General features: G+C 55.9%; 2 protein-coding genes across 6 annotated transcripts; both read left to right on the top strand.

The window, feature by feature from the left end:
* The first annotated feature begins 911 nt into the window (after window positions 1–911).
* On the top strand, window positions 912–8,867 carry TNFSF12 (TNF superfamily member 12). Its single transcript, XM_065896418.1, has 7 exons — window positions 912–1,146; window positions 1,307–1,354; window positions 1,936–2,008; window positions 2,678–2,731; window positions 2,816–2,851; window positions 7,801–7,925; window positions 8,107–8,867. The coding sequence occupies exons 1-7, from the start codon at window positions 988–990 to the stop codon at window positions 8,356–8,358; spliced, it is 747 nt and encodes a 248-aa protein (XP_065752490.1). The 5' UTR covers window positions 912–987; the 3' UTR covers window positions 8,359–8,867.
* A 1,126-nt stretch (window positions 8,868–9,993) lies between these two features.
* TNFSF13 (TNF superfamily member 13) lies at window positions 9,994–12,141 on the top strand. Of its 5 annotated transcripts, none has more exons than XM_065896420.1 (6): window positions 9,994–10,305; window positions 10,664–10,733; window positions 10,887–10,934; window positions 11,078–11,196; window positions 11,408–11,546; window positions 11,807–12,141. In XM_065896420.1, exons 1-6 carry the CDS (start codon window positions 10,048–10,050, stop codon window positions 11,914–11,916), a joined length of 744 nt encoding a protein of 247 aa, XP_065752492.1. In that variant the 5' UTR covers window positions 9,994–10,047; the 3' UTR covers window positions 11,917–12,141. The 5 variants fall into 5 exon arrangements, with proteins under 5 accessions (XP_065752492.1, XP_065752491.1, XP_065752493.1 ...); XM_065896419.1 differs by having other exon boundaries at window positions 10,048–10,305; window positions 10,661–10,733; window positions 11,807–11,916; XM_065896421.1 differs by lacking the exon at window positions 10,887–10,934 and having other exon boundaries at window positions 10,048–10,305; window positions 11,807–11,916.
* The last annotated feature ends 1,210 nt before the right edge of the window (window positions 12,142–13,351 follow it).

The raw sequence follows: 13,351 nt of genomic DNA on the forward strand, positions 1-13,351 counted from the left end.
TCTTTTGGAGACTACCTCACTAGTGTGGATCAGGAAATTCCAGACTGATTGGTTGAAAACTCAACTCCTGGGAGAGGCTGTAACTGCAATTAGGTTAGGTATTACGTTTTGGTTTTGCTAACGTGGCTTTGCGCCACGTTAAATTTAAAGAGTTCTTGCAGCTCCAGTTGAGCTCAGGTTAGCCCTATTATTTGTTTAAGTGGCTTCTGTGTTTCCAGAGAAGTGCATTTGGGGAACACACTTGGCGAGGTTGGGGGCCGATGTTTCCGGCACACAGGTCTGGAAGCTTGCTCTCCCCAGCTGCATGACCCCGGGGTTTAAATCAACTACCAACTGATTTGCTAAAAGAAGTGAAAACCCAACCCGGGCTAATGGATGCCCTCAGGCTCTTTCCGCCACTTACAGGAAAGAATCGTCTTTTGGTGCAGCTGCTAAAATCCAAATGCCCCTTGGCCTCTAACCGTGTTGATTGAGGGATTGCCTAGTTACCTTGGTCTGGAGGCCTAAATTAGCAATCTCGCTTGGGCAGGACTAGACCTGCAGGAGCTGCAGTGCTGTCGCCCCGGCCACCCGTACACAGCCCGAGTGGAGTTTCTGCTCTTTTCAGCCCTCGCTGCCTCTCTCCCGCCGGCCGGCCGCGTGGAGGGCGCTCAGCCGCACACCCCATCTCGCCCGCTGCGCACTCACACAAACACTGCCCCGCTTTTCCACGCCCGGGCGGTGCGTGCCCCCGGCCGGGACTCGCTCTGTGGTCTGCACGCGGAGCGGCGCGCGTCCCGCTCCGTGCACTGCTCTCGGCCGGGCTCGGAGTTTAATCTCACACACAGTGTCCGGCTTCCTGTCCTCATCACACACACACACCCCCTCCCGCCCCGTTTCCCTGGCCCCTCCCTCTCTCCAGCCCGATCCGCCCGCCGGCTCCCCCTCCCCCGATCCCTCGGGTCCCGGGATGGGGGGGCGGTGAGGCAGGCACAGCCCCCCGCCCCCATGGCCGCCCGTCGGAGCCAGAGGCGGAGGGGGCGCCGGGGGGAGCCGGGCACCGCCCTGCTGGCCCCGCTCGTGCTGGGCCTGGGCCTGGCGCTGGCCTGCCTTGGCCTCCTGCTGGCCGTGGTCAGCCTGGGGAGCCGGGCATCGCTGTCTGCCCAGGTGAGGCCCGCCTGCACACCCCTCCCTGGGCAGATCAGGAGCGGACTCTGCCGAGCAGCTGACGGGGCCGGGTGGGCCGAGGGCAGGGGGCCAGGAAGATGGGTGGAGGGTGAGATGTCAGGTGGAGAAGGACAGGGTGACGCTGCCTCCTTCCCAGCAGGAGCCTTCCCAGGGGGAGCTGGTGGCAGAGGAGGACCCCGACCCGCTGGTGAGTGGGGGTGGGTGCTGGCCTCGGGCTGCTGGGCATGGGAAGTGTGTGCCGGCTGAGGGTGCAGGGTGTGCCCCGGTTGTGCCAGCAGTGTGCGGGGGTGTGCACCAGCCGCGCCGTGGGGCACGGGTACGTGAGAGAGAGGGTGACAACTGTGTGTGAGGGGTTTGTGCCGCGCTTGTGTCAGCCGAGTACGAAGCGTTTAGTGGCTGTGGTGGAAGTGCGAGTGTGTGGGAGTCTGCGTGGGAGAGGGATGCTGGCTGTGTGTGTGTGGTGCGTGTACCCACTGTGCATGCTGACTGGGTGTGGGCGTGTGTGCAGTGTACCAATGGCTGGTTGGGCGGAGCAGAATAGGGGGATGTGGCTGGTTGTGGGAAGGGGGGCGAGGGCTGCGGCCTGATCCTGGAGCTTGCCTCCTCGTGGCCCTGGCCACTCTTGGCTGAGAGGCTCGGTCCCTCCCTAAGACTTCTGTGCCTCTTGCTGGCTGGGGCCTCTCGTGACGGGCCCCCTGTCGGTCTCAGTTTATGTCTCTGGGAGTCCCTGACAAGATCCTGGTTTAGCCCTGCCCTTAATGTCCCTAGGACCTGAATCCCCAGAGAGAGGAGCGCCAGGATACCCTGCCTTTCCTGAAACTGGTTCGGCCTCGCAGGAGTGGTGAGCAGCCCTTTATCCCAACCTCAGGAATAATAATAGCGGCTGGTCTGTGGTGGCTTCTGGACTCATTATTGCTCTTGTTCATCATAACAGCCCCGTGAAGCAGGCAGAGCAAAACCCATTCTCCTCATTTACGGATAGAGAAACTGAGGCACTGAGAGTAAAGGGGGGGTTCAGAGTCATGGAAACTCGAACCTAGAATTCAGACCCTCCCTCTGAAGCTCCTTCCATGGCATAGACCTGCTTCTCGCTTCAGACCCTACCCCAGATATGAAGGTGGGATGGCCAGGAATTAGGAGAACCCCTGGGGTCCTGATGAAGATGAGGTGGGGGAGTCAGAGGCCTGAAGCCCAAGAAGCAAAGAGCCTTATGACTGGGGTGACCGTGTGGCCACGTATCCGGGTTTGCAGGGGGCTGTCCTGGCTGACACCTGTTGGCTCAGAGCGACGATTAGTAACACCCCTATTGCTCTCAGAAGCATCCCAGCTTGGATAATAAGTTATCAGCGGCTCTACCTATGGAGGAAGATAAGGCCTGAGGTTCTGAGGCCAGGAGTCTGGACGAGAATAAGGATGCCAGGGTTTTGAGGGGGATGGGGCTGAGAGAGCCGCTCCTGGCCCCTCTAGACGTGGGGACTGCTTTGCCCATCTGTCTTTCTTTGATTCTCAGCACCTAAAGGCCGGAAACCACGGGCGCGCAGAGCGATTGCAGCCCACTATGAAGGTGGGTGACCGTGAGCCATGCCCAGGGAGAAGGGGTGGCAGAGGGGCAGGGCAGGGCTCACCAACCCTTTCCTGTGTCTTACAGTTCACCCACAACCGGGACAGGACGGAGCGCAGGCGGGTGAGACCCCATCCCCACCTCTGAGCTCTTCCCTGACCTCCATAGCACTGGCCTTCTAGACAAGGGCCCCCCCAAAACCTTGACTTCCCACCCTCATCCCCGCCTTCAGCCTCAGAACCCCAGAAGCCAGTTCAGGAAAGTGCTTAGGGCTCGCTTCTCTCAGCTCCCGAACCTGAACTTTCTCCGTGACTCAGACATAGGACCCTGGGGGAGGCCCCTTCCCCTCCCAGAGCACAGGCTGATTCCCCCCACCACACCACCAGCCCAGCTTATCCTTTAGCCCTCGCTTGTCTCCAAGAAGCATCGTTGATTTTTTTTTTTCCTCTTCTTTCCCCTCCATATTCCAAGAGTCTTCTTGCTCTGATCATTTTTCTCCAAATGTTTCCAGTCTCTGCTCTTCTTTTCCATCCCTACCCCACTCCCCACCTCAGCGCCATGACCTCGGAACCTCAAACTCATTCTCCAGTCCCTTCCCCATTCTAGACTTTCCCCGCCCCTACTCTGTCCCACCTGTGTTGCTAAGCTAGGCCCCCCTGAAGCCCGCCTTCCATTATTCTGTTGCTTTTCTGCTTGGATTGCAGCCTCTCCCTGGTCTGGTCTCAGCCTATTTTCCTGGCACACCCTTATGCCTTCTCCACATTTGTTGGGCTGACACCCCCTCCCCATCAGCGTGCCTCGTCTGGACTTTGCACATCCTGTTCTCTCACCTGGAATGCTCTTCCATGTGAGAGGTCAGGAGGCAAGACATGAGAGTGGCTTAGTCTAGGGGTCTGGCAGCAGAGATGGAGAGAAGTAGATGGATTCAGCGTGTGGCTTGAAGATAGGGTTTGCTGTGGGGATGAGAAGGATAAGGGAGAGGGGGGAATCAGAAATGATTTCTAGATTTTTAACTTGGGCATCTTTGAGAATAATGGTCCATTTATTAAAATGGGGGTTAACCAGGGAGGAAATAGGTTGTGAGGTGTGTAAATTAATAATTGAATTTGAGATCTAATAATAACTAAGTGGATGCATAATAATAAACGAGTGAGTTTCACAGATAGATGGCTGCACACGGTAGAGCACACATCCTGGGCAGGATGTGTAGGGTCAGGAGTCCTCACCAGATGGGGGTATTTAAAGCTATAGGTCTGGATGAGACACCTAGGGGAAAGACGGGCTCCACAAGTGAAGCCCTGAGGCTCTTGGACCTTTACAAGTGGAGCAGAGGAGGAGAACCCAGCAGAGACTGAGAAGCAGCCAGAGAGAGGGGAAGAAACCCAGGGAGGGTGGTGTCCTGGAGTCTCGGGGGGGACACAGTTTTAAGAAGGAGGATGCGGCTGTCTGTGTTGAGTGCAGATGACCAGTCACATGAGATGAGAACAGACAAATGACCGCTGGGTTTGGTAACATTAAAAGTCAACTGGTGACCTTGACAAGGGCGGTGTCAGTGGTGTGGTTAGGATGGAAGCCAGCCTGGATTAGGTTAAGAGAAAATGGGAACTAGGAATCGGAGACAGTGACAACCCTTTCCAGAAGTTTCTCTGTGACAGGAGCAGAGAAATGGGCCAGGAGGTAGAGGAGGATGTGAATCAAGGAAAAGTTTGGTCTTTTTAGTGATAAACAATACTGCATGAGTCTTAGCTAATTCTTATTCAGTGTTTAATCTCATCTAATCCTCGAAACAGTCCTGAAAGGAAGATAATCCGATCATCTCCATTTTACAGAGGTAGAGATGATGTAACTTGTACGGGTCATGATGATACGAAGAGGTGGAGCCAGGATTTGAACCCAGCTAGTGTGTGCTTGTGTTCCAGACATTGTGTGAGAGGCAACTGCTGGTGCATGGCTGGGGAAACCTGCAGGGCAACATCAAGAAGGTGGGAGGGGGTGGGTTCCAGAAGGAGGAGAGGACACATCATCCCATCACCATAAGAGGCTCAATGGCAAACATGAGAACAGGTTGGTTTGTGGTTTCGGTGGCAGGAGGTGGGGAGCCCTTATCTGATGACTTCTAGGTCCTCTGGAGAACGAGGGAGACAGCGGCAAGAGAGATGGTGCTAAAGCAAGCGTAGTGGGGGAAAGAAGGACAACTGCCATGCAGTAAGGAATGAGTTGTGATTGTGAAACTGAGTGACACCACGGTCCCAGACACGCCATGCCCTTAGCCACAACCAGCTCAAACTGGTTCCCTAGCCAGGAATGCCCTCTCTCCTTCTCTCCCCCTACTCTTCCTGCCCCAGGCCACCTTCCTCCTTTCTGTATGGACCATTTATTTCAGCGGTTACCCAGACATTCATTCATTCGTTGACTCAACACACATGCCCTGAGATCCCACTGTTTGTAAGGACCCGGCTAGGTGCCCACAGTGAATAATACCCAGACCTCTTTACAAGGAATTGCTGTCCAGGAGAAGAGACAAGCATATAAATTTGTAAATTACAATGTGATACAACAACAACAATAAAGAAAGTAGCCAGAGGCGCGTGGCGGCACAGAGGAGACCACTTTACAATGGGGTAAGGGACTCCTTCCCTAGGAAGGTGTGGGCCTTGAAGTGTGAGTGTGAGATGGACGGGGGGGCAGGGGCCACTTGTGCAAAAGCCCCGAGTCTGCCAAGAGTATGATGAGGCTGGGGGACCGGAGCAGCGCGATGTGGCTGACGAGACAGAACTAGAAGAGCAACATGGGGTGAGGCCGGAGAAGAATATGGAGCCAGGTCACAAATGGAATCTGGAAGTTATCCTGAGGTCAAAACAAGAGAGGCAGGCTCGCATCTGCATTTGAGAAGCGTCACTCTGTGGCTCTGTGTCGCGTAGCCAGTAAACTGGACCAGGCGAGACTGGAAACAGGGAGTCCAAAGAGGAAGCAGGCTGGGAAGAGTCCCAGTGAGAAGTGGCAGGGGCCAGACCAGGGAGGGAGACAGAGCCGTTTAGGTGGCAGAATAGCTAGAAACTGGTGATCAGTGAATGAAACTGGTAAAGGAGAGAGTGGCTTGGGTGCCTGGTAAGAGGTAGAACCAGGAACCCAATGTGGAATGCAGACAGTCAAGCACATTTGGGACAGGGGAGGACCAGGCTCAGTTTTGGGTTTTGTTTTTCAGGCTCAGTTTTGATCTAGGTGAGTGTGAGGTGCCAGGGGCTATTCTGATGGCAGGCAGGTAGCAGTGTCAGGAGGGGCAGGAAAGGGCAGGGCTCGAGGCTCAGGTTGGAGTCTGCAAAATAAAGGCCAAGGGAACCCCTAGGTGGGGATGAAAATGCCCAGCGAGCATTATGTTCTCCTTGAGAAAGCAACAAGGATAGCGCACCGGAGCAGGCAGAGGGTGAGGCTGCTGGGGAAGGAAGCTGGCCGGGCTACTGAGATGAAGCCAATGAAGCCCTGGAGAGTGGCCCATGGACCCAAACAAGAGAGAGCTGTTGCCACGGCCACCTCCTTCCCTCTATCTTCCCACCAGCGTGTGCTTGGTGCCCACTCAGGGCAGGCCCAGCTCCAGGGGCTGGGGTGCAGCAACAAGACCAATACCTCTGTCCCCTGGGGGAGTCAGACCCCAAACTATCACAGAAGGAAATAAAATGATTTCCCTCCTTGGTGACTGCTGTGAGAGAAACGGGGTGAGTGGAGGAGAGATTATTGGAGATGAGCTATTTCAGGCTGGGAGGACCGGGGAGGTCTCTCAGAGGGACCAGTCTGACAGAAGGGGCCAGGCAGGGGAGGAATCCTGTGGGGAGGGAAGAGCAGTAAAAGCCCTGTGGAAACAATGAGCTTGGTGCACCGCAGGAACAGAAAGTGGGCCGGAGCGGCTAGAGGCTTGTGACTTGGAGGAATGTGTGAGATTAGATGCGAGAGGTAAACAGGGGCAGCCCATAGAGGACCTGGGAAGCCACTTGAGACCCTGCTCTGTCATTTGAATATTTATCTTCTTTACAATTTGCAATTACCCTCACTCTAGACTTTTTTGGTAACAGCTTTATTGAGATATAATTCACATTCGATATAATTCCCCTGTTTAAAGTGTACAATTAAGTTTTTAGTATATTCACAGAGTTGTGAGATCGTCACTACGGTAATTTTAGAGAGTTTTCATTACCTCAGAAAGAAACCCTGTACCCTTTACCCGCCACCCCATATTTCCATGATCCCCCGAGCCCTAAGCAACCACTAATCTACTTTCTGTCTCTATATATTTGCTTACTTGGACATTTCATAGAAATCATATAATACGTGATCCTTTGTGACTGGCTTCTTTCACTTAGCATAATGTTTTCAAGGTTCCTCCATATTGTAGTATGTATTAGTATTCCATTTCTTTTTTTTTTTTCCCCCTTGGCCCCAGCGCGTGGCTTGTGGGATCTTAGTTCCCCAGCCAAGGATCGAACCCGCAACCCCTGAAGTGGAAGTGCAGAGTCTTAACCACTGGACCGCCAGGGAAGTCCCATTATTGCATTTCATTTGATGGCTGAATCATATCTCATTGTATGGACTTAACACAATTTTCCTTATCCATTCATCAATGGATGGACATTTGGGTACCATTTTATTATTTTTAATTTTTTTTCTTTTTTCCCCTCTTTTTAGTTTGTTTTCCCATATTTTCCTTTTCTCTTATTTTTAATTTTAATAATCCAAGTAATGTATGATTCAAGTAACGCATCGATACATTCTCCAAGTAGAAGAGCAAACAATACAGACACAAACTATAAAAGCCCCCCAATGCTTCTTCAATCCTCCTCTTCTCCCCAGAAGTGGCTGGTGACAACTTGCCCTGTTTGGTTCTGGTCATATACGTTGGGTTTCTTCACCGAACTTCCTATTTCACTCCCAGCTCCCTAGGCCCTGGCGCCTCCCTTGCCCTGGGCCCTCTAGATATCTTCTGGGTAAGGTAGGCCCAAATGTTTATAAACTCAGTGGGTGGGAAGTGTGAGAAAGTTCTATAAAGGGATTTCCCCCTGTCTCTGAACATCCACATTCAGGTGTGGACGGGACGGTGAGTGGCTGGGAAGAGGCCAAAATCAACAGCTCCAACCCACTGCGCTATGACCGCCAGAGCGGGCAATTTATGGTCACCCGGGCTGGGCTGTACTACCTGTACTGTCAGGTAAGCCCCACCTGGCTCCACGGGTAGAGCAGGAACTGAGGGAGAAGGGCTGGGCTTAAGGGGTGGGGGCAAGTTAAAGGTGGGGGAGGAGGAGCTTGGGGTCTGGACTGGACAGGAGCCCAGGGCTAGCAGAGGCCTGGACTCCGCCCCCCACCCCCCACCCCCCTCCCCCACCCCCCAGGTGCACTTTGATGAGGGGAAGGCTGTCTACCTGAAGCTGGACCTGCTGGTGGATGACATGCTGGCCCTGCGCTGCCTGGAGGAGTTCTCAGCCACAGCGGCCAGTTCCCTCGGGCCCCAGCTCCGTCTCTGCCAGGTGTCCGGGCTGTTGCCCCTGCGGCCAGGGTCCTCCCTGCGGATCCGCACCCTCCCCTGGGCCCATCTCAAGGCTGCCCCCTTCCTCACCTACTTTGGACTCTTCCAAGTTCACTGAAGGGGCCCTGGTCTCCCGATGGTTTGCCAAAGCCGCTGGCTCCCCAAGGCAGCTCTCTGAGCACCCCAGTCCCCTCTGCCCACCCTGAGCGGCTCCTCCCCCAGAACTGCCTCTCCCTCTGTAGGCTGCCAGGGCACACTCAAGAGACGGCCATGCCACAGAAATAGTCCCCTCGTCTCTGACAGCTCCCCACACCTCCAGCTCTCCACCTCACTAGCTCCCAAACCCCCATTTATCTCCTGACTCCCCACCCTGGCTGCAGCCCCCCAGGACACTGAGTTTACTGTACTCTGGGTGACGATGGGTCCTGAATACCCCTCTTCAGGCACTAAGAGGGGCTGGATGCCAGAGAGACTGGGACTAGGCCAGGAGTTCCCGAATGTGAGGGGTAAGAGACCAAGACATAATTCCTCCCCTGATAATTCCCTGTGGATTTTAAAAACAGATATTATTTTTATTATTATTGTGACAAAATGTTGATAAATGGATATTAAAGAGAATAAGTCATGGTCGCTCTCTTTATTGGGCCTTAGGGGACATCCTCGGGGTAGCTGAGGGCCATGCAAAGGGGGTCTGGGAATTGGGGAGTGGGGGGCAGGACGCCCGGAATTCCAGGGCAATGTCCAGGCTTGGGAGTGGGGACCTACATGCCTCTAACGCCGAAGCATGAGCAGAGAGTCGAAAGGCAAACTGCCAGGAAAAAAAATCAATCCTCTGCCCAAGGTCCAGCAGAAGCGGCCTCATTTACCTATAGGAGGCGGGCTTCCTCCTGCGGGGAATCCCTGGGCTGGGAGGAACAGCGGCCCTTCCTCCTGGCAGCCTCGGAGACTTCAGCAGGTGCTGGCACAAGCCCTGGCTGGGACGCGGGGTGGGAGCAGGCCCAGCATGGGGGCTCAGGGGCAGGAAGCGGGACGCCAGGGCCTGGGAACACGGACACCTGCGTCCTTGGGGCCAGGGAGGAATCCTACAGTGGCAGGGGGCTTGGGCTGTCTCTTTCTCTCTTTGTCCAGAGCCTTATGTAAGAGCTTTTCTTGGGAAACAGGAAGTCCTGCCTGCCAAGTTCAGCACACAGGGAGTAGTGCAGGCCTTATTCCAACACACCCGGCCTGGCCTTAACCCCAGAACTCAGCCAGTTTCTTGCTTCCGCGACCCTGGTTCTCCTCCCCACTGACGCCCTCCCCTTCTTTCCCACCTTTGGTCTCTCTCAGCAAACTGCCCCAGAGATCTCGCCTGTGCCCGGGCCAGAGGGTCTTCCACTCTCACCCCTTGACCCTCAATGCTGCCCAGCTCGTCCCTCCATCCCGGCTCCTGGCACCATGCCCCATAGCCAGCCAACCTTCCCTCCCCCGCTTCTGGGGCCGCCCTGGGGTTCCTGTGCTCTGGCCGCTCCTCCTGGGTGTCACTGGCAGCCCTGTCCTTCTTAGAGAGACTGACAACCAATTCTCCTGAGGCTGGAGGAGGGTGAGGGGTCTCAGGACAACACTGGCCCTGCAGCGGGGTGCCAGGAGCACCAACAGTGCCCCGAGCTTGCTTTCTGCCTCCCTCCTTTTTATTCTCAAGTTCCTTTTTATTTCTCCCTTGCGTAACACCCTTCCTCCCTTCTGCACCGCTGCCTGCACGCCGACCCTCCCCGTCACCTCCTTGCTACCCAACTCCTGAGGCTACAGCTGTTGGCAGGGTCCCCAGCTCATGCCGACCTCATCTCCTTCTTTACTAGCCCCCAAAGGGCCCCCGGGAGACATGGGGGGCCCAGTCCGAGAGCCGGCACTCTCAGTTGCCCTCTGGTTGAGTTGGGGGGCGGCTCTGGGGGCTGTGGCTTGTGCCATGGTTCTGCTGACCCAACAAACAGAGCTGCAGACCTTAAGGAGAGAGGTGAGCCGGCTGCAGAGGACCGGAGGGCCCTCCGAGAAGGGGGAAGGGTATCTGTGGCTGAGCCCCCGGGAGCAGGTGAGTGAGGGGAGAAGGGTGTCTGGGGGAGAAGGGTGTCTGGGAGAGAAGGATGGGTGGCAGGGTGGTCTCCAGGCCTCTTGGTTCCAGCCGCCTGGTCTGCAAAGTTTTCAGTGGGTGCAAGAGAGGGTCCCAGGTTTGGAGGTCAAGGGAGCAACCATTTCAGGAAAGGAAATTGTTAAAGATTAATGCTTCTCGTACCTAACAGATCCTGGAGGACAGCCAGCACCAAGACTCAGGTTGCTGGGGAAAGGTGCAGGAGAGATGTGAGGCATTCCCGGGGCGGGGGAGGCCTGGGGGAAAGGCTTTCTGGGACCCTTGCATCTCAGCCTAACCCTGACCCTCTTTCCATGAGCAGAGCTCTGATGGCGTGGAAGCCCGGGAGAATGGGGAGAGATCCCGGAGAAGGAGAGCAGTAAAACAGAAGAGTGAGGCCCCCGGGGTGCAGCAGGGGTGGGAGGTGATCAAGCAGCACCGGGATTTGGAGACTGAGACCCTGAGCCAGGGGTGAGGGTGGAGGGCTGACAACAGGGCAACGGGGGTAGGTGGGCGCTGCTGAGATTTCCTCCTTCTCTCCCCAGAGAAGCGCTCAGTCCTTCATCTTGTTCCCGTTAACATCACCTCCAAGGGTGAGCACTATTTTCAATAATGGCTTTTGAGGAGAGGCAAAATCTAGGAACTGTGGGCCTGGCACCTGGGCCCAAGAGAACCTTAGAGCAGAAAGTGTCTGAGTGTGCACAGAAACCCTGACTGCCACACTCCTTGCCTCCAGAGGACTCTGATGTGACAGAGGTGATGTGGCAACCAGCTCTCTGGCGTGGGAGAGGCCTGGAGGCCCAAGGATATGTCATTCGAGTCTGGGATGCTGGAATTTATCTGCTGTACAGCCAGGTAACCCCAAACATCCCCTGAGCCTCACCTGAGGGCCTGGAGGCCTGTTCTCCCAAAGCCTTATGCCCCAGCACTGAGGGTTCCCAACCCCTATGGATACCCAACTTAGAGGGCACTTCTTCATTCCTCGGCTCCCTTGTCAGGGCTCCTGAGGCTGCCCAGACGCGAGCCACACTATCCCGTTTTCTTCATCTCCTCCCTTCCCTGCCAGGTCTTGTTTCATGATGTGACTTTCACCATGGGTCAGGTGGTATCCCGGGAGGGCCAGGGAAGGCAGGAGACTCTATTCCGATGTATACGAAGCATGCCCTCCAACCCTGACTGGGCCTACAATAGCTGTTACAGCGCAGGTGAGAGCCTGAGAGGTGGGTGAGCAGTTGAGGGTGGATGCGAGGAGAGCAGGGGATCTCTGACCTGGGGGCACTGGTTGGGGGGCTACAGCAGGGGGTGAAGAAGCGTGGGTGTAGAGGCAGAGCTGAGGAGTGAAGGACCGAATACCTTGGTCCTTACAGGAGGCAGAAACAAGGTTGAGCTGGAGAAGGGAGGGTGAAACATCAGAGTATCTTTATGGCCGTGCTTCACTGAGCATCTCTTTTCTCCCTTTTCTCAGGTGTCTTCCATTTACACCAGGGGGATACCCTGAGTGTCATAATCCCCCGGGCAAGGGCGAAACTTAGCCTCTCTCCACATGGAACCTTCCTGGGGCTTGTGAAACTGTGATTGTGTTGTAAAAGGTGGTTCTGAGCTTGGAAGACCAGGGTGGGTTCATTTTGGAGACAGCCAAGAGCTGACTAGACAAGACAGGGAACAGTCAGGAACAGAGGCCTCTTCTGGGTTTGACTGGAATCCCAGGTTTGACAGCTCATGACTCTCCCTTCCTCCCTTCTCCCCCGCAACCCCACCCCCAGGACTTTGAATTCATGGATATTAAAGAGGTAGTAGAATATCTTGCTCTTAGTCTCCATCCAGCCCCAAATTCTTGAGGGAGTTGGGCGGGGGTGGGAAATGCCCGGCATTGTCTAGACTTGCTCTGGGTCCCACTGGAATGCTTCCAGAACAGCACCACCATCTAGCGGCAATCTGAGACAATGATCCTGCCTGTTGGCAGATGGCCACGACTCCTTCCGCCACTCAGGAAAACTCCTGGTTCTTTACCCCACACCTCTCTCTAGGTATCTGCCTCTCCACTCGACAAGAAGCCTCATCTTCACTCTCCTCTCTCCATCTATTGGGGCCCAGTTTCCATCACTGACTCCAGAGGTGTAATTATTATGCGCCCGTCTGCAGAAGGTGCCCAACGACGACGGTGCCCTTGCAGCCACATCATTACTCTTTGGGTGCCAACTTTTGCCTTTCACGCTCTCCACTGCCCTGGCGCCGGCAGGCCACTCTAAGCCTCTCTGGACTGGGAGGGGAGCCGGGGAGCCTCGGATAAATCGTACGCCCTAGTCCTGATCCTGTATCACTCCTCTGATCTCTCCTTTCTGCGCAAGCCCTGCCTAAAGTTAAAAAATAAAAGAAAAAAAAAAATAAAAGAGAATAAATGGAACCTCGGATCCATTTCCCATGCTGCTGTGCCTCAGCTCCGTCCCCGTACCAGGATCTCCCGGCCCTCCCGGCCCTCCACCGAAGCGCCTCACTGGACCGAGACGTCTCACTGAACCGAGGCGTCAGAGTCCTCAGCTCAAGCCCGGCGGCGCGTGGAACGCAGGGCTACGCAGCGCGGGGGCGAAGGGCGGGAGAGCGGCACGGGACACGCAGGCGCAAAAGAGCGAGTGGAGGCACCGCCCCGCACGGCTCAGGTTAAGCGGGTGTGCGCAGGCGTGGGGGTCATGGGCGGGACGGTCCCGTGGCGTCTGCGCTCTCGCGCAGGCGGGACTAGGCGCGTGGTGGCCGCGGCGGCGCTGTTCGCCGGCTGTGACGTAATAATTGTGCGCCACCACCGCCGGTGGGCCTGGGGCTCGCGGGAGGGGAAGGAGGAGGAGGAGGGGGAGGTGGTGGAGGTGGAGGCTGAAGCAGAGCGAGAGGCGGCCGCGGCGGGGCGGCTCGGCGGGGCGGCGCGGCGCGCGGCCCAGAAGCGTTGGAATCCTGAATTGAGACGGCTACGCCTGAAGACAGCAGGAGTGGCGGGGCAGCCGCCGTCGCCGGAGAGATG

This window comes from Phocoena phocoena, chromosome 19 (genome assembly GCF_963924675.1).
Source record: "Phocoena phocoena chromosome 19, mPhoPho1.1, whole genome shotgun sequence".
NCBI lineage: Eukaryota > Metazoa > Chordata > Mammalia > Artiodactyla > Phocoenidae > Phocoena > Phocoena phocoena.